The sequence below is a fragment of the Orussus abietinus genome, unplaced genomic scaffold, assembly GCF_000612105.2.
Source record: "Orussus abietinus isolate OABI.00-Male unplaced genomic scaffold, Oabi_2.0 scaffold6, whole genome shotgun sequence".
NCBI lineage: Eukaryota > Metazoa > Arthropoda > Insecta > Hymenoptera > Orussidae > Orussus > Orussus abietinus.
This window is the reverse complement of record NW_019396002.1, coordinates 14,602-33,269: the sequence shown is the minus strand read 5'-3', so window position 1 is coordinate 33,269 and position 18,668 is coordinate 14,602. Positions and strand designations below refer to the sequence as shown.

At 49.6% G+C, this 18,668-nt stretch overlaps 1 protein-coding gene across 5 annotated transcripts in view; it reads left to right on the top strand.

The window, feature by feature from the left end:
- Nucleotides 1-18,668, top strand: part of LOC105702509 (trichohyalin) — a 99,841-nt gene that overhangs the window by 74,211 nt on the left and 6,962 nt on the right. For 4 of the 5 annotated variants that reach the window (XM_012430132.1, XM_012430135.1, XM_012430133.1 and 1 more), the window contains 5 exons: nt 8,621-8,748; nt 10,999-11,187; nt 11,274-11,561; nt 11,653-12,963; nt 13,471-14,535. In XM_012430132.1, coding sequence (XP_012285555.1) covers nt 8,701-8,748; nt 10,999-11,187; nt 11,274-11,561; nt 11,653-12,963; nt 13,471-14,535 — 2,901 coding nt within the window. In that variant the 5' untranslated portion in view covers nt 8,621-8,700. The remainder of the gene's footprint in view (nt 1-8,620; nt 8,749-10,998; nt 11,188-11,273; nt 11,562-11,652; nt 12,964-13,470; nt 14,536-18,668) is intronic. The other variant, XM_012430136.1, reaches the window with a different exon arrangement.

Here is an 18,668-nt window from a genome sequence, read left to right as displayed (position 1 = left end):
ACCCCTTGGGCCGGTAGCAGCATGACAACATGAAAACGGTGGGAAAAGACTGATTTCTAGATAGCAACTGATTTTATCAGTTACTTCCCGTGTGGAGAAATGAATCGGTTGGTATAGTTTATACCCGGCATTACTGTGCTAAACGCGAGGAATAGGATAGTCAGCTGAGAGATAAAGAAACAAAATCGAATCTTGGTTCATCTAGTAGTTAATTAGCAATTAGTATCCACATGGAGGAATCTTTCTATTTTCGCAATTTTATCTGGCCATTCTACGGTGTGTTCATGCTGCGGGGATATCTTAGGAGCAATTAATTAGCAATAAAATCTCCTGTGAAGAACTTAGTCGTTTCCCACCGTTTGCATATTGTCATGCTGCTCTACCGGTCCTAGTGGTGGTGGCTAGGGTGGTGACAACCCCTTTAGGGGTGAATAAAAGAATCGAAGTTTGGCTTTTCTGCGATCAATTAATTAGCAATAAATTCTGGCGTATACGTCAACTATGAACATTTGCATTATTGTTGTTTTTATAACGTGGCAATGCTAGCTTAATATAAGGCTGGTATCGCCACCGTTTTTCGAAAGAGTATAAGTGCAAAAAGTTTTTTTCTTGCGCAATAAAATAGCAATAAATTTTGCAATAAATTTTATTGAATTGTGCTAAAGTGGCAATGCTAGTTTTATGGACATCTTCGTTCCTCATTATTCGACTTACCGAGTTTGTCTTCGCGAGTGCGTGCGAAAGTAACGAGGCTGGGACAAATCTTAGGCCGCAGGGACCTCGAAGAGCACCAAAGACCTTGAAAAGTGTACACGTTGAAAAAAATTCCCACGTAAATTTACACCGTAGATCGTTGGTTATTCTGATGCCAGTATTAATAACGTAAAATTATATTGCTGGGTAATATCGCGGTCGGCATATAAATTTACCCGAAGAATGTATTGCAGGCGTACATTTGATATGTAAGCATAAGGGTAATTTTACATGTAAAGGGTATAACTGGTCTACATTGTATGTGTAAATTTGGGGTGTAATCTTCCAATGGGTGATAATATTGGTGGGCCTTGTATAGTAACCCAGACGTAAACTTAAAACATATTTCGAATGGAAACGTAACCATAATTGTAAGACCCTTTTCTAGGTAGGTACTTACTTCTTTCGCGTCAATTTGATAGCATTAGACTCAGGCAAATCAGCTCCTGAGATTGCCAGAATCTTCACCGGCTAAATTCCTGCGACAATTAATAATGCGCCTTGTCGCTCCGTCTATGCTGGACACGTGATTGAATTTAGACGATTTGATTGTCTAAGTTTACATCCTATGTATTTTTACGTAGCAGCGTATACTTATACGCGTCAATATGTGAATTTACTAGGTAACATACACGGTAGAGGTCTTACATGCCACGAGAAAAATTACAATGTAACGTTACATTTAGTTCAAGTAAATATGCAGCAACGCAGTAAATATACAATGTCACGGGCATTTATACATTTTTTGATTTGTCGTTTATCCATTTTACGTTTTTTTTACTTATATAAAACTTTATTTATGTAGGGTGTAAAAATGTATGTAAATTTCCGTGGATTTTCTTTTTTTCTCCAGTGTGTACAAAAACTGGCTTTCCAAAAATACGGGACGTCGGTAAATTCGCGTCGTCTCTGCCAGTTAACGTCGCCTTTGAACTCCGATTACGGCGCTAGGGAAGAGAGAAGTCGAAAAGGGGAGCGCGGAATCCAACGATCCGGAAGGGACGCAGGATATGTAAGCACCCGGGAATGATGTTCGGAATGTCGTTGGATGCAGGCCGATAAGAGGATGCTTTACGAGAGCCCGTAAAATCATTTCTTTACGAGGAAGTCATCGCGAGTATTAGCGTCAGGCTGCAGTCCTAATCGTCGAAACATGTTTCCTCGTGGTAGAGGAAAAGGACGACGCGTGCTTTCCCGTTCGGCCAGGATTTCGAGGAAGGAAGGATCTGGATCTGGCGTCTATTTTAGATGACGATTGTCCCGCGGAATTTAGGACATCTATTTTTTTTTATTTCTTCCCAAGCGATCGCCGATCAGGCTGCTTCGAGCTCCACGTGGAGAGCCGTGTAATAAATTGTCTCCGCTGGACGGATCCGTCCTGGACGTTGCAGGACGATACGGCATCGAGTATGGCCGCGTTCCAGGGCCCGATCGTAGAGGATCATTGTCTGCTACGAGAGGATTCCTTCCAGGGGCCACACCCTCCGAGTAAACCCCTCTTCCTCCTCGAGGACCGTTTCTCTTCCGCTCGCCGTCCACTTATGTGCCCATGGAGATGGTCCCTCTTTTCTCCTCCCTCGCGTCCGCCGTTTGCAGTGACCATTCTCCGTGTACAGGACACGGTACCCTGTTCAAATGAGCACTGTCACTTCGTAACGCTCTTCCTGGGTGTGTTATTCAAACACGGTATGCTAACATTACAACATCTTCATATATCCGATGAACGTATGTTACAAACATATAAGATATATCTCATAAATCCAGTATACATGTATCAACATCCCTCTCCAATTTCACGAAATTATCTCGCATGATATGTGGAATTAGAAATTTATTCAGAAATTGATGTACTAAATGAGTATAAATTCGGATTTGTAATTCCATTACATTATGTACCAAGAGGGCCGTGAATTTCATGAATACGTTTTAATAAGGTGCGAGTGCTCCTTGGTCCAGATGACGTCGGGAAAATCAGGATGCGATTGAGATGAAAATAGGATTTATTTATAGATCGGGGAGGCGAGATCGAGATCGGTCGTTCTCCCGGATGACGGACGTTTCAGAAAGCCGCTCTCCCGGAGGACAGTAGTCGATCTCGTCTGAGACTGCTTTAGATTCGATTGGGATATACAGTTGCATTGACCCGACGATCCGATCGGCCGAGTACGTTAAATACCGTAAGATCGTAAGTACCGGACGGGTAACACCGCTGTCCTCCCTCGGTTACAAGGCGATACACGTATACTCGCGTGTCCCCCAGCTTCGTGTAAGACATGCCTTGTACTCGCGAGAGGGGGACACCACTCGGGGAACCTAAGAATAATTGAATGTTCCACATTTTTCCGGTGTACTTGCCATGTTTCTATGATCAAACGTATCATTGCAGCGGAGCGTAACGTGCGGTACCGAGGTACAACAAATCTCTCGTGGCAGCAGAGAACATCTCGACGTCGCGATTAACCGCGCCCCATGTTCTTCCCAATGGTCCCAGGTGTCGTTCCATAACGTTAATCGATGTACGAACACCTGTGATTATTGTTAAAAGTACCTTCGCGCAAGTACCGAGGCTCTTCGGTCGCATTCGAGTGCGCACCTCCGCGTGGTATTTTGGAATTCACTTAAGCGGCCTTTCTTGCGGCCGGGTTAACGATAATTCATTTAATTGGGGTATTTGAGAAAGGGCAATTACAGTTCTGGCGGATACTGTGTAACGCGATAAAATTACATGTGATTAAGTGGAACGTGTCTGCCTTCGTGCAGGGAGATTGGCCTGGGAAAATAGATTGACCCCTGCACGATAGAGACCCAGTCGAAAGGCGAGGACTGATTTTTTTTTGTATTTTTAATTAACCCTTTTACAAGATCCGTATACTCGTCGTTTTGCAAGATCTCCTTGTACAGAGTGGCGCTTTTAAAATCCTACGGTGATTCGAAAAGATTTTGGGGCACCTCGCTGCGCTTCAGGATTTTTTCCCGCTGGTCTAATTTACATAACGGAATGAGAATATGAAGAGGCAGGCCTGCGTCTTGGGATTTTATTTCGAGGGCAGGTCGACCGTTTGTCCTTTTTGTAGTCCATTCGTCTTTTTTCCCCCCTTTTTGCGAAAAAAAAAGGCACCGTCCGCCGAGTCGGGGAGCGACGTCTCGGGAGAGACGCTTAGAGATAGCGTTACGGGAGAAACGATAAAATGATCCGCGAGCCACCGGGAAGGGAAAGAAACGAGAGCACGGAACATCACGTAAATGTAATATTCGTTTTTATGCCCCGGGGCACCGGAGAAACACGAGGATCGCTCGTCGACGAGCCGAGTGTCCGGCTGGGCAAATCGGTGTCGAAGAGGACGCCAAATCCGCAGTAGAGAGGATCTCTTTCGGCCGGTTTCTCCGCGATGCGGCCGAGGATGCAGAGCGTGTCGTCGCCGTCGCCGTTGCATCTCCTCTCTCCTCTTCGACGTTTTCTCGGCGCGATCGCGAAGATCGACGCCAGCCATCCGGAAGGCATCGAGGGGACTGGAATCGCGGACATAAATCGGCCCGGCACCTGGCGAAAGAGGGCCGTAAACCCAGGAAACCCTGACGACGCTCGAGGGGGACCAGAAAGACCGCCTTCGCGAAATGAAGTCCGTTTTACGGGCAAAATGCCGCTTTTTCTCCGTCTTCTGGCTGACCGAGTGTCGCGAAAAAGATTCCCGGTGTTAACGCCGATCCGCAAAATTCTCACGGGTCGTTTCATTGACCAGACGCGCGGCCCCGTGAGAAAGTCCACGGTTCCAGTGCCTCGCGGAATCTCGTGTGTTATTAAAAAGACTCCTATAATGGCGATTGACCTCTTGGCTTCCGCGGAGAGATACGCGAAAGCGGCATCATCTTGCCAGCTTCCCGAGTATCACTCGGCCCCGGCGAAAGCACGGCCGAATCCTTTTTTCCATTCCCATGACTCGCTCGCCCTTCGTAATGACCACTCTTCGGGGCCGTTCATACTTTCGCGAGGGGAAACGGCCGTGAACGACGGCCAGGAGAAACGTTTCGCCTCGATTACGCAAACGGACGTGTAATCGATCCTTGTTTATCATCCGCGCGACAATGGGCACTCTTAGTGTCGAGTTGTTCCATAAATCCGCGGATAAATGTTATGGCCAGCGAATTTGGGGGTACTCGCATACTTAGCAAGTTCGCTATCAACGCTTTATAAGAAAATCTTGTACCGCAGCCTATGAAATTTTCCAGCCCATGATACACGTCGCATATTTGCGGCGCTGGTAGCGAACGTGTTAAGGCGGCATGAAAGTACCATTCCGAAGGGTCACACGTTTATGACTTCTTCAAATTCTCCCGAGTTTTCTGAAATCTTATCACCTACATATGGAGGCCCCGACATAATGGGATTTCATTTTTTATACAAACATTAAATGGTCGTTCATAAAAATAGAAATATAAATTAAACAAAAATAATAAAATGAAACTCCTCGGTTGCTTCTTTCGTGTAACCTTAAATTGAAATACCAGGAACGTAGCAAGAGGCCATCAACGGTGCCGAGGAATACGTTGTCAATGAATGCACGGTTCGTCTCGCTGGAGAAAATAAATGTTTAAACCTTTACAAATCCGTCCGCGAGCTCGTGGAACCCCGTGCCAGGAATAAGTACTCGTCCGCGTCGGCCAGCGTACATTTTATTATCGCGCTTTTGACATCGATATTGAATTACTCCCAACATCTGCCAGGCGCGAAACAACGGGCTCTCTTCGGGGCCATAAATACGCCGGCGCGAGTTGCGCGCGTTTACGAGCGCGTACATTTTCGAGGAGTCGGCCAAGATGGCGGCCCTGGGGAACACCTCGTCTCGTGTCCGAACACGAGCAATTAAGCCTCGCCGGGCCGAGTTTCCCCATCTTGTTTCCGGAAGTGGGTGCAACCTCCTGCAATCGCCGGCAATTAATTTAGCCCCATTGCGCACTCGGCGGTCTCGAGGCTGGATGGACCATGACCGTGGGGAACCTCTTTTTTCCCTTTACAAGACGCACTCGTGTAACGGCGTCTTCCTCGAGACGGGAGAGCGGTCCTTACGAGCCGAGTGCTCGTTACGTGTCCACTGCATTTCACACACGTGGACCGGCTAATTTCATCCTGGGAATAAGTGTCAACGCGTGCTCCCCCGGAGTTCGAGTCGACAGCCACGCTCGAAACGCGCTCTAAATATACCCGGGAACAATTGCTCGGTCCCTGCCTTCGTGACTGTAATATCTGAAATTTTATTACGGTCAACCGCCACGGTCAAGTTTTTCTTTTTTTCCCTCCAAAAGTTAAGAGAGCCAATGGCTGACAGAGGGACGGTAAATGGCGTTTCGACTCGGGAAAGTGCTCCTCGAAGTGAGAGTTCGACTCGTCTCTGGTAATGTCAGTGACATCGAGAGCCGTCGAAAAACCTCCGGAGATGTTTTCAGCGATAAATGGAAAGAACCTATCCGCTGGGAAGGCGTCGAAAGAGGTTATCGGGTTGAAGAATTTTTTTTCTCGAGAGAGAGGGAGAGAGGAAGGGCACGGCGCCTAAGTTTAGACCCGCCATCTTAGTTCGGGCGGGGTGACGCCTTCCGCACGTAAAGAAATAAACTCCTTGGCATAAACAAATGAATTTGTTCCCCGGAGATTAACGCGGAGGCCAGGCCTGTCAAATACGTTCCGCGAAGCGATATCGCCGTCCGGAGGCGCGGTTTACCCGCGAAATATGTCTCCTCAGCCTTGAAATCCCTTTTATCCACCACTGGCGGATACAAAACTGACATTCTGAAATTAGATTGCGGCGGATGTTACGCGTAAACAAGGTTCCTTCGTAATAATATTTGCTCGTCCCGCGGTTTTACCGACTCGGACCCCGCGAGAAGAAGAGAGGAAGGGAGAAGGTGGGTGTCGTCTTCTCGGCAGGTTCCAACTTCCCTTTTCTCCTTTTCTCCTCGCATAATGTCTGGAACGTGCGAACGCTCCGGCGATTTCGGGGGAAAGAAACGAGAGTCACCGTCATCGATGACGTGTAACTTCCTCCATTCGGAGGGCTGGGTCCATATCTCTCGCGAGATGGGCATCGGCTGGGCAGACTTCTCGACCGGAGAGAGTACGTTATGGCCGTCGCTCTTTCCCGCACTTTTTGCTAAATACTTCTGCGACTTTCTTGCGAACATCGGTTATACGTACGGCGACATATGGCGCCGTAATTCAGGAATAAACCGCGGAGGAATGAATCGCGAGGGTGGAAGCGTCAAACGCTCTAAGTGCCGGTTTCTTTTCCCGGAGGAATCCGCCTTTTTCTCCGAATGTTGATCCTCGATTTTCCCCGGACGTGAGTCATCTCTCCCGCCGCCCGGAATAGAGTATTCCGGGGGAGGACACCCTAAGTAGAATTATTTATCCCAAAGTGCGACGAAATTCCGAAACGCCGATTTGGAGAGAGCAGTCGATCACGGGGAAGTCGGTCGTTTATGTTGGCCGGTTTTATGGTTACCGTGGCGCGCCGTTTAACCCCAATTACCCCACTCGGTGTAACCAGCTTTCAGCGCCGTTTCCGCAATTCCAAGTTGTCAAGTCGCTATTAACTCTGATTGGAACTCGCCTATCAGCGAGTTAGGGCCTCGACGAGCCGATCGCTAGACTTCGTCCTCGATCGCGACTCAACGTTTCCCTTGGTAATGGCTCTCGGGGTGACTGGGAGAGATTGCGTAACTCCCCCGAAGACGTGAAGATATGAAATAATTGGACCAAAGAAGTTAGAGAAAATCCCACCTAGAATTTAAGTACATTACCCGATGGAGGGACGGGAACCTCCCGATTAAATCGGATCGCAATTGGGACGCGCGTTCCTCGGGGTCGAAACTCTCGCGCCGATTTAGGCGCGATTAGGTGCGTCGAGTGCGTACGTATATTTATACGCATAGACGATGCATCACGGAAGAACTCAGGAGGATGGTCCTCTCTCGAGTCCCTCCGAAATAGATCATCGTCTAATCCCTCGGGAATTCGGGGCTGCACTTTAGCGGTCCCCAGACCCGGTAACGTCGCGGGCCGAAAACGCGGAACGCGGTCACGCCTAAAATTGAATCAATTATCGCGATTTCTCTCTAAAAGCTTATATAATTTATTTTCGAGGCTCTCAGCGAGGAGGAGGTCGCTTAGGTGATCCATTCGCTCCCGGCTTTCCGCACCTACCGAGCCTCGGCCGTGTAATGCCGGCAACGATCGGTCTTCGAATTTCCCTGCCTCGTCTTCCGCGAGTGGGCTCGAAGTTAATTGATTCGCGTTACGCAGTCGGTTTACTCCTGGAAATAAATCATGAGCCGTGAAAAATGAGCCCGAGCTAGCTCCGCGTACCCGGGGATGGCTTCGAGGAACCTATTTCTCTCTTCCAGCGTTTTATCTCGGAAAATGGAGCGGCACTTTTTCAAGGAACCGCGCTCAATGCCGGCGTTAATTCCCGAGTAGACGGTGACGTTCCCACCGGGCGAGTTATCTCGACGCGAACGCGAGCTTATCTGAAGGTACACAAGAGCCGAAGCTCGGAATAAACGTCCGCTCGGTTACAGGTGCGTTTTTGCGCCTAGTTTCTGAACAGCCCACGTGACCGCGGTCTCGTCGATTTATCATTGATCGTTAACAATAGCGGCGGCCTTCCTCGGGTACACCTGTCCATTTTTCTTCCTGCGTCGAGTCGAGGTCGATTATTCCACCGGGCGGGAAAAATCCTTCTTTACTCGGAAAGAGCGATACGGAGAGGTAGCAAAATCCACTTGGCACGAAATCGGGCTTGCAGAAGGGGCACCCCATCCCGCGGCTCGCGCAAAAGGACGAGCGCCTTATTAAGACTTCCTGTTTATTTTCCAGGGGCAACGTGTAGGATGGGCTCGACGGTACGTGGAATTCTGCTGCATTGAAGAGGAGGATCCCGAGAGGAAGCTGCGGAGATGCCAGCCTCGCAACCCGCTGCCTCGGAGCGGCGAAACGACAGAATGGTGAGTTAACTCCGGGAATCGATTAACCCGACGCACTAATTAACATTAATTGGATAAGAGCGCATCTGCCGGCCGATGTTGCGCCCGGAGAGGAGATCGTCGGAGTCAATTGTCGTGATCGTCAGAGACCGCTTAACGGAACCCGGGGTGCCGGAAATGCCCTGGATGCGCTCGATGCACTTTTCGTCATTTCCAGGCTCCCCTGCACAAAGTCGTTGTTCATTTTTTCTTTTCTTTTCAACGGCCTTCCTTGTACGCGCCCATAATCACTGAGTCTGAGTCAGACATCTAAAGAAGAAATGAATTCATCTTCTACATGTAGTGTTGCAACGTACGTTCAAATTACGATTGAAGTTAGTTTCCCAGAAAAAGATATAAAAAAGGAAACGTGGAAATCCGCGCGAGACGAGGAGCGACCCTACCGTGGCAGTTAATGCTTATTCAGTGACTTGAAGTTGTGATTTAATATTCATAATATTAGAAAGGAGAAAGTGGTTCCCTAGGCGTCGAAACGAATGATCTCTATCAGGGTTCCACTTTTGGTCCCGGGCGACCCGAATCGAATTTACCTTTACAGAAGAAGTTTCACCGTAAATGTTTGATTAAAAAAGGAATCACCGCTTTCATAATTGCGGGGGCATGTCAAATTCTTACCGGGGATCGGGTAACTCGAGCGATCGGGGAAAGGAGTTCAATTTCGATTCGGTCGATCCTGGGGTCGAGAGCCTAGGATGACGGCGAGTCCAGAAATGCAGACGAGTAATACCGGTTTGAAAAAGGAAGAGGCACCCGAAGGGCTGGATGAAATTTTTAGCCTCCTTCCCGGTCTCGGGGTGTAAAGGTCGGTTCCGTGAAACCTTAACGACGTCCGTGGAGGCCGGCCGCGTCGCAATTTAGAGCGCGGTTCCGCTTCCGGTTCTACGCCGTTACAGACTTCCCGGCTCCGGATCGACGAGGATCGTTTTCTCCGGGCCTCGACCAGAGCCCCGATCGTTAAAGCTCGCTCGTTTCCGAGCCTCCAGTCAAGGATGTCGGCAGACGGAGTGCCGGCGCGAGCGTCAGTGAATTTCCACGAGAAATAATTAACCTCGGCTCCATTGTACACGCGGAACGGCCCTGTCGTCGTCTCGGCCGGGTTAAGCTGCTCTCGCGATGGAAACTTGATGGGTTTTGCTCGAGGTCTAGGTCGGCCAACCTGGAGGATCATTGATTTCCATCGGATATTTCCCGGCGAAAATGCCCGTCGAAAGCGCCTCGTCGAGTCTCTCTCTTTCTCTCTCGGTGACTTTCTCTCGAAACTTGGCTCTAAACTACTAGAGTGCTTAAGAATTAGTACCTTTTAAGTAGGATTTTTTTTTTCCCCCTAGACTTTCGGCGTCGTTTTTAGAAAATAAAAGCTAAACCTCTAGAGGCGCTCAAGAATTCGTATGTTTTAAGGTGAAGTGAAACATGTTGAGGAACTTGATCGACGTCGATAAAGAAGATTTTTCCAAATACCTATGTTGCCGACTTTCGTTTTTGTATTGACAGCTGTGTCGAATTATATTGGATATTGTACCAAATGGCATACTCCACCTGTCGTTTTCGTACAATAATTATAAAGAAATTGAAGTAAAACTCCAGAAATCCTCTGGATTAATGCTTTGTGGGGCCCTAATTGACGGCAGAGGGACCCCCTGCGCCATCTGTGATTTCCAGGTCAATTAAATTTTCAATCCGAGACCTCGTATTCCCGTCGTTTTAGCATAGAAGCGCTAAGACACTTTTTTTCCCTTTATCTCGTTCAAATGCGAGTTTATCGATTATCAGAGTGTAATAAATTGTCGTAAAATTGCCCTGACCCTTTCGTTTCTCATAACAGAGCCTTCAATGATTGTATATTGATCGAAATATCAGAGCTCGACGCCATTTTGGTTCTGGTATGGGCTTAGTTAACAAATTTTGGTAAAAAATCCTAATTTGGGATGCGTCAGGGACAATTTTTAGATGATCACGAGTCATGTGTCAAAGTTTCGGACAGTTTGGTCGAATACCCTTAAAAAAAAGTGTTGTATTTGAATCGACTGATTTGAGGGGGGTTTCACTTCATCTTAAATAGGATTCCTTTTTTCCCTAGATTTTCGGCGTCGTTTTTCGAAAATAAGAGTTAAATTTCTAAAGTGCTCAATAATTCGTACGTTTCAAGTAGGATTTCCCACTTCCGGACTTTCGGCGTCGTTTTACGAAAATAACGAGAGTCTTCCTTTCCAGACGACCCACGAACCACCGAAATTGAAAACGACTCTGAAGACCCCCCCAAAGCAGGCCACGAACCCTCTGCAATTCGTCAAGGTCGGGCCATGTTCCTTGTACCGCACCGCCCAGGAACAGCTGCAGAAGGTGCAGGAGGTGAAGAAGATAAAGCAAGAGGTCAGAGACGACCCCGAGGACTGGCAATCGGTAAGCGAGGTTATTCAAGCGATCGGTTCCTTAAGCGTCGAGTGGGAATTAGTTCGTCTCGAGCGTGGCTTTTCCTTCTTCCGCAGAATCTGGATAACTGGAAGAGCAGCAGGAGGAAGCGCCAGGAGCACATAATCGAACGAGTGGTCGAGGTGAAGAAGCTCGAATTGGAGGAACACGATAGGCAGCGACGCCGGAGCAAAACGTTCTCGGAGATGATGGAAGAGCGAGGGAACCGGGGTCGTAAACTCAGCATCAGTCTGGCCGTGTACCACGAGGAGGACTCGAACGATTTGAGCGATCTCGGGATCGGAACCAGCAGCGGCAAGAGTTCCGTTAGCGGAGATACCCACGACGATACGCACAGCGTTCTCGTAAGTTCTTGAGGCGCGAATCATATACGCGAAAAGTGTCGATAGCGGCTGCAAAATAATGGGCCAATTTGCGGTTGTGAAATGTTTGCAGAGCGACCGGGACAGCGAGATCGAGAAGAACCACTCGGACGTGGAGAACACCGCGAACGAGAACGGGAGCGCCGAGTCGAAGAAGCCGGGCTTCGAGAACGGGTTCCACGGCAACCACAACCACCAGGAGTACGACTCGGCGACGACCGCGACGACGAGTTCGCCGGAGCCGGAGGAGTACACCTACGAGGGAGCGATTCGAGGCTACGTGTCCAGGGTGTCGCAGAACATCCCGAGAAGGTCCCTGGCGAGTCTGGACGGGAAGCTGGAGAGCGCCAAGTCGGCGATGAACGGGTCCAAGTCCGGCTTGCTCGAGGAAAAGGGACCCGCGGTGAAGGTGGACATCCTGAAGAGGCGCGAGATCTTCGAGAAGGGCACCCAGAAGGGCACGGACGGCAAGACGAACCGACCGTCCGGTGACTTCGCCGGCAGCAAGTCGATCAAGGAGAGACTCTCCAGCCTGGAGAGGCAGAAGTACGAGGCAGAGGAGAAGAGCGCGAAGGCCTCGAACAGGCTCTCGGGCGACATGAGCACCATTCGCGAGAGGCTGTCCCACCTGGAGAAGCAGGCGACGGAGCGCGAGAGCAAGAGCAGCCTGACGAAGCTGGCCGTCGAGGACGTGGACGTAGTCAGGCCGCTGAGGGAGAGGCTGTCCACCTTGGAGAAGTACAGCAGCAGCGACGAGTCCTCGGCCCCGGGTTCCAGCGGCCACGAGATCCGGCACAACGGCGAACTCTCGGCCAAGTCCATCAAGGACCGCCTGTGCGCTCTGGATTCCGTAAGAAACAAGGAGGCCGAGAAGAGGCCACCCGGCAAGCACGGCCTCTGCTTCGGGGATAACGAGACCGGGATCGAAACCTCGACTCCCAGTGAGAGGAGCTCGTCGCCGGACTCGGAGTACCGAGCACCCAGGGCAGCCTTCCACCGCAGTCTGGACTCTCTGGACGCGGACGCCTCCAGTGGACCTGACACCTTCGAGAGGGTCCAAAGCCTCGAAGAGCTGGACTATGGTCGTCGCTATCCAGCCTCATCTTCGTCCGCCGAGCTCTTGAACGACACCGATCGAGAGGACTCCGGCATTCACACGGCCGACGTGAGCTGCTCCGTCAGCCAGGCCGACGAGCCCGTCGACGAAGAGATCGTACACGCGAACGCGATAGCCGAGAGGCAGGAGCTCATCGAGGAGAAACCCGAATCCGCGCAGACGAAGGAGATACACGCTCAGGCGAAGAGCGAGGAGACCAAAGCGGTGTCTGATGTGGAGCCGTTGGCGGCTCTCACCAGCCAATCGGAAGCGGCAGGAACAAGAAAGGTAAGGGTTCCGATCCGCGAGGACCGATCTTATTTCTGGTTCTTTTTATTCCCATCGGGATTGTTTCCGACGATGGAGGGTAGCGAGGGGTGGATCATTGAAAACGTTGATTCGAACCGAGATTAAGACACTAATCATTATAATAACTGGCTGCGAGATTACCGTCTCGAGGCTAGGTCGAGCCTCGAAGAGAACGCGTTTGTTCCGTCTGAATAATAGTTGGAGGGCCGTGCCGCTAGGTTGAGAATTAAGAACGGTTTATGTATTTTTCTGTCGAGGTTCAATTGACAATTTTGTCGCTGGATTATTTCTTGGGGCGAAATCGTCACGCCGTTTTGATGGCACTTTCTTGCATTCGAAGGAACCCAGTTGTTACATGGATTAGTGGACGGAGATCGGAATCAAGGCAGTGGATACCCCGAGCTCTCTTTTTCCCCGGTCTTGTACATACCTTTCCGGTACTGGGACTTTACCGGCGTAACGCTGTCGATGACTCTGATTCTATAGGGAACTGCCGAACCTTCTGGGGAACTGTCGACTAACACGTCTCAGCCACAGACATTCGTAGAAGTAGCTAACGTTAACTCTCTCCGTACCTCGACGTCGAGCCGTCCCGTCGTCTACCAAAGTCCCAGAGTACCTCCCCGAAGAACCCCTCCCGAAATAGCCAGACCCAAGCCGGTCGCCGCATCCCACAAGGTGCCGTCCGAGCTAAGCCCTCCAAAAACGTCAACGGAATCCAAACTTCCGATTCCCTGCAGTCCGGAAGGGTCCTCCTCGTCCGACCAGTCCAGCCCAAACGATTCCGTGGACCGCTTGGTTCAAGAATCCTGCCGAAGACCAACGACCAAAGACAAGACGAGTCCTCCCAGTCTCAGCTCAGAGGACCTCAAAGACCTCCAGGAGGACCTACCTCCTCTTTTGGAGTCTCCGGAGTCTCCTGCGGCTCTTACTCCAACCTTTTCATACCCCAACACGGAGGCCACCGGTACCTCGAACCCAGCATCACCAACCACGAGCCAAGAACCCAAGACCCCGACCACGCCTTCAACCCCATCCCCTAGATCATCCAAGATACCAACACCTCTTCCTCGCAAGACGGCCCTCGGCAAGACCTCATCGACCTCTTCGTCACCTTCCTCCAGCACTCCCAGCACCCCTTCGTCGCCTCAGCCCATTCCAGTCTCCCCTAAACCTCGAACAGGCACGAAGATCCCTGGTTCCATCGCGAAAGCGTCATCCTCGACTCTCGTGACCCCATCCACCGATGTTCCGTCACCTTTTACCAGCGCGAGGTCCTCGTCGCCGTCGTCTTCCCGCAATGCCTACTCGTTGCCCACGTCTCCGTCAACGGCAAACTCCCAACCTTTGGATGCGGCACCGTCGAGTCCATCCTTGCCCATCCCTTCGACGGAGTCCCCAGCGGCGCTGGAGGAGCGGCCAGCCGATCGACGCCGCACGGTGGTGGAGGTTTGCGAAAAGGTGGTGGTACCTCTGGGCGAGGCCCCTCCGACTCTTCCGGTGACCCCGTTCATCACGGTGGCCAGAGTAGAGAGCGACGGGAGCTTCGAGGTTAGGATCGACGAGGAGAACAGCACGGCTTTGAGGAAATGCTAGAGAGAGGCGCCTCCACCTCGCCTACTCGCCTAGCCTCTTTGCGTTAGATACCTTGTACATATTCATGATCGGCTCGACTGGGAAGTGCGCGTCGACCGGAGGCGAAGGGTCACTGGGGTAGAGTTCTTGTAAAACCGAAGATATTGCCGAAGAGACCTCGAAGGGCCACCCTGTAGAGTTCTTGCGAGGGTGGAGGCGTAGACCTTGAAAGGCCACTCTGTGGAGTTCCTGCAAGGGTGGAGATTTCAAAGTTGCCGAAGAAACTGGGAAAAGTCGCTGTGTAGGATTATTGAAAAGGGGGAGATTTAAAGACCGCGAAGGTATCGAGGAATTCTTGCAAGGTGTGGAGGTAGAGAAATTGAAGGGCAGAGGAGAAACCTCGGGACGCTTTTTGTCACGCGCGTTCCCAGAGAGCTCGACTTGATAGTCCTGGTTATTTTTGGCTTTTCGATATGCCTTTGATGGGACAATCGTCTCCGGAGGTCGCGGCAGCCCGATAACCCGGTCTACGATGTAAATAGGTGATATCGGAACGGAATACGAGCATAGGAACGGTCGCTGAGCGAACTTGGGGATCCGCGGAGATCCTGGGGTAGGTCGCCAGAGGGTGGCGCGAGCTTATTAATTGGAATTGACGTCCATTCGATGCGTGTCTTGGTGCACTGCCCGATGGGGATCTTTGCGATCGTTACGCGTATCGCCGCGATTACGAAGTCATTGTTCTCGCGTCGCAATGCGAGTTCTCTCGTTGCGAAACTCAACGAGTTGAGCATCGAAAACCGGGTTGCACCTAGCTCGAGTCGACTTTTGGTTGCTCGATGCCAGGAATTGTACGTTAGATCGAAGTTTTCGAGCCTGGACGAATTGCCAATCGATTCGCGAAAGATGGATCGATCAAGAGTGGACGTCGGGATTTTTAACGCGAACGACCTGACGACACTTTTGTACCAGTAGTCTTTTATAACGGCTTGCCGAGTGGTTGTCAATTCCCGGTTCGTTCTCGTAGATGACGGACACCCGTTGTCATCGGCCTCGATTAAGACTCCGAACGACTTAGAGATTCCAGTGCCGACATTAAGGGGATGCGAAAGTGACATCTGAGGGATCAATCGTTTGTGAAACTTCTCCGACCTGGGGTACCGAATCGTTTCAAACCTTACAACGCGAACATGGAGGCTCTAAGGAAGGTCCTGACCCCCATGAAATTTCAATTTTTTAAAATTTATAGACGTTTTAAAAATTTATTTAAAAGAATGTAATTTCATGGGGGTCAGGACCTTTCTTATAGCCTCCGTATTCATGTTATGAAGTTTGAAACGATTCGGGTACACCCAGTTCGGAGGAAAGTTTCATAATCGAGACTTCTTTGACGCCACTTTCGCGTCACCTAAACGCGTCTCGTCGAACTTGTTGGATAATAGCGAATTTACGGTTACTTGGGTGCGTCGTACGTAGGATAGGCTCAGGATGTGCACGAAATAACGTCATCACCCGCTTGGCACGAATGCTTCCAAAAAGTACTTTCAAAAATCTACTCTCAAAAGTGATCGCATCATTTCTGTCGCATTTACATTGACGATCTTCCCCAGCCCGTTACTTTCATTGATCTCTGCAACCCGTCATTTCACCAGTTCAATTGGCAGACTTATTGGCACTCGTGGACTCGCTTTCTCGACTCGACGAAATTTTCGGTCGACTTCGGAAGTAATTACGCGAGAAAGTCGATTCTACCATTTAGTTGAAAGCAATTCGAGCGAGTTGGGTCGTCGTCGGGAGAAAAAAGATTGCCCTCGTACGAAGTGCGCGGATATATCGTCGCGATGTCACCGAGACGACAATCGGGTCAAAAGGGTGGTCGTTATGTCGACCTATCCAACGATATCTCTCGTACGCGGTTGGAGAAAAGTGCTGGAAAAGGCGCGCCCCTACCACTGTACGCGCTAGTTGGTATATGGTAATCAATAATCCAGTTCTGTCACTGTATCATAATAAAATTGCTACAAGTAATCTCCGCGCCAGTTCATGTGACCATTGCTCTCAACCCCCTGACGTGTTGCAATTAGCCGATGTCGTTGCACCGTATCGCGCAGTCGTAGAATTCGTCATCCGTCATCCGTCTGGGCCTTCCGTAACAAAGCTTCGGGTACCTTCCGAGGTAAGGTAGTGTCCCCTTCTGTGGCTGAATTTTCGAAAGCTTCGTCGTTTTTCCTTTTCCCCGTTTTCTCTCTTGCAACCGTCCTGAAAACGCGTCGTGGAATGGGTGCACTTTGGCGAGAAGAAACCTATATGGAATATTTTCTCAGCCGAGTGTTACAAATCTCCACGACCACCGTTTCCCCTTTACGTGCCACCTTTGATCGAGGAAACGGTCTGTGACTAGGAATTACGCTCCCGCGAAAATGACCATTGCTTTGGACTGACCTTTTTCATTTTCCCCGCTAATTTCCGCGGGAACGGCTCGAGCTGTTTCGCTAAGTGATCGTTGGGGCGAGCACCTACGTGAACTACCGTGGAACCATTAACGGGTGGAGTGAAAGCTAATGGCCGGTATAATTTTAGAGTCGGAATCCAGGATGACTCCTCGGTCAAAGGTCAGCGGGGAAACAAATTTACGCTCGTAAAGCTGTACGTCGAGAAGCGCGCCTTACTTTTTCGGCTCCTCGGCTAGGGCGGATCATCCCCGAAGGAAATGGCTTGTTTGAGGAATTGTCCCTGCCTGAGGCTTCTTTTTTACGTGTCGATTGTTAACTCCTTTTTGTTGCCCCGTTACGGCTTGATCTGCATTACAGAAATCATGGTACCGATCACTGGGCGGATCTTTTCGCTTTGTCGTTACTCCTTGCACTGCGTTTCTCTTTAAACGGTGCTCGATTTTATCCAATTTCTTGCCGCCGTGCCAAGTGACTTCGTTAAGCTCGTTTCCTTTTCAATTTCACCTCTCTCTTCCCTTAATGCCATTTAACCGCCGTTTATCATATTTATTCTCATTCGGTACTGCAGACGTCATGTCTCGTATCACTGGGATCTACTTACACAGTGCACCAAAAAACTGAGTCGGGTACAAATTTGTAGAATTTTTTCGATGTCTGATTATCCGATCGCTGATATTTTGCCGAATTCCTTTTGGAGATTAGAGGCTGCTTATCATGAGATAAACTCTATAGATGACAAACGCGATTATTCCCGGCATTCGGTACTTATTCGGTACTGCATACGTCATGTCTCGTATCGCTGGGATCTACTTACACAGTGCACCAAAAAACTGAGTCGGGTATAAATTTATAGATTTTTTTCGATGTCTAATTATCCGATCGCCGATATTTTGGCGAATTCCTTTTGGAGATTAGAGGCTGCTTATCATGAGATAAGCTCTATCGGTGACAAACGCGATTCCCGGCATTCGACGTAAATTTCCTGTCAGCGATGACTTTAACAATTAGCGGAAATGCGCAGTCTTGTCGCGTATCTTTGATATCCCTGTGCACATAGATTGCCTTCTTCATGACCCGCTTTCTCAAACATTCATGAAGAACAATGCAATGCTTCTAGAGATAGAATATAAGTTGACTCAAACAGGGCGGATTTCCGTTCGCTAATGGTCGTGACATTTAAAAAAAATAAAATGTAGACCGCGTTCAATTCACGTCCCGTAATGTGATTAATTCAAAGCTATTAGTTTGCACCTTGCCTTGTAAAATTACAAATAATACCTTGTACAGTTTTAACGGTGTAGAATGCGGATCGGAAGTCGCTCTTAGAGGACGGACTGGGATGGCTTAAAACTGGGTTAATCGGTTTTCTCTAAACGGCGTGCCGAGACGTAAACTGATCTGAAAAAAAGCATTTTCAAAAGACCTCTTTTTATCGAGTCTCCGTCCCGGTTCAGCCCCTAGTGCAAACAGCGGAGTAAAAGAACCGTGAAAATTATATTTCGCCACGAAGGGTAGAGAGCGTAAAATCGTCCGCGATCACCGATCGGGAACCGATCGCTATCTCTACCAGGAACCTCTATTAACCGGGGAAATATATCGATAATTTTTCTCGACCAACCTTAGTGCTTTCATTGAAATTAAATTTCCAACGTTCCC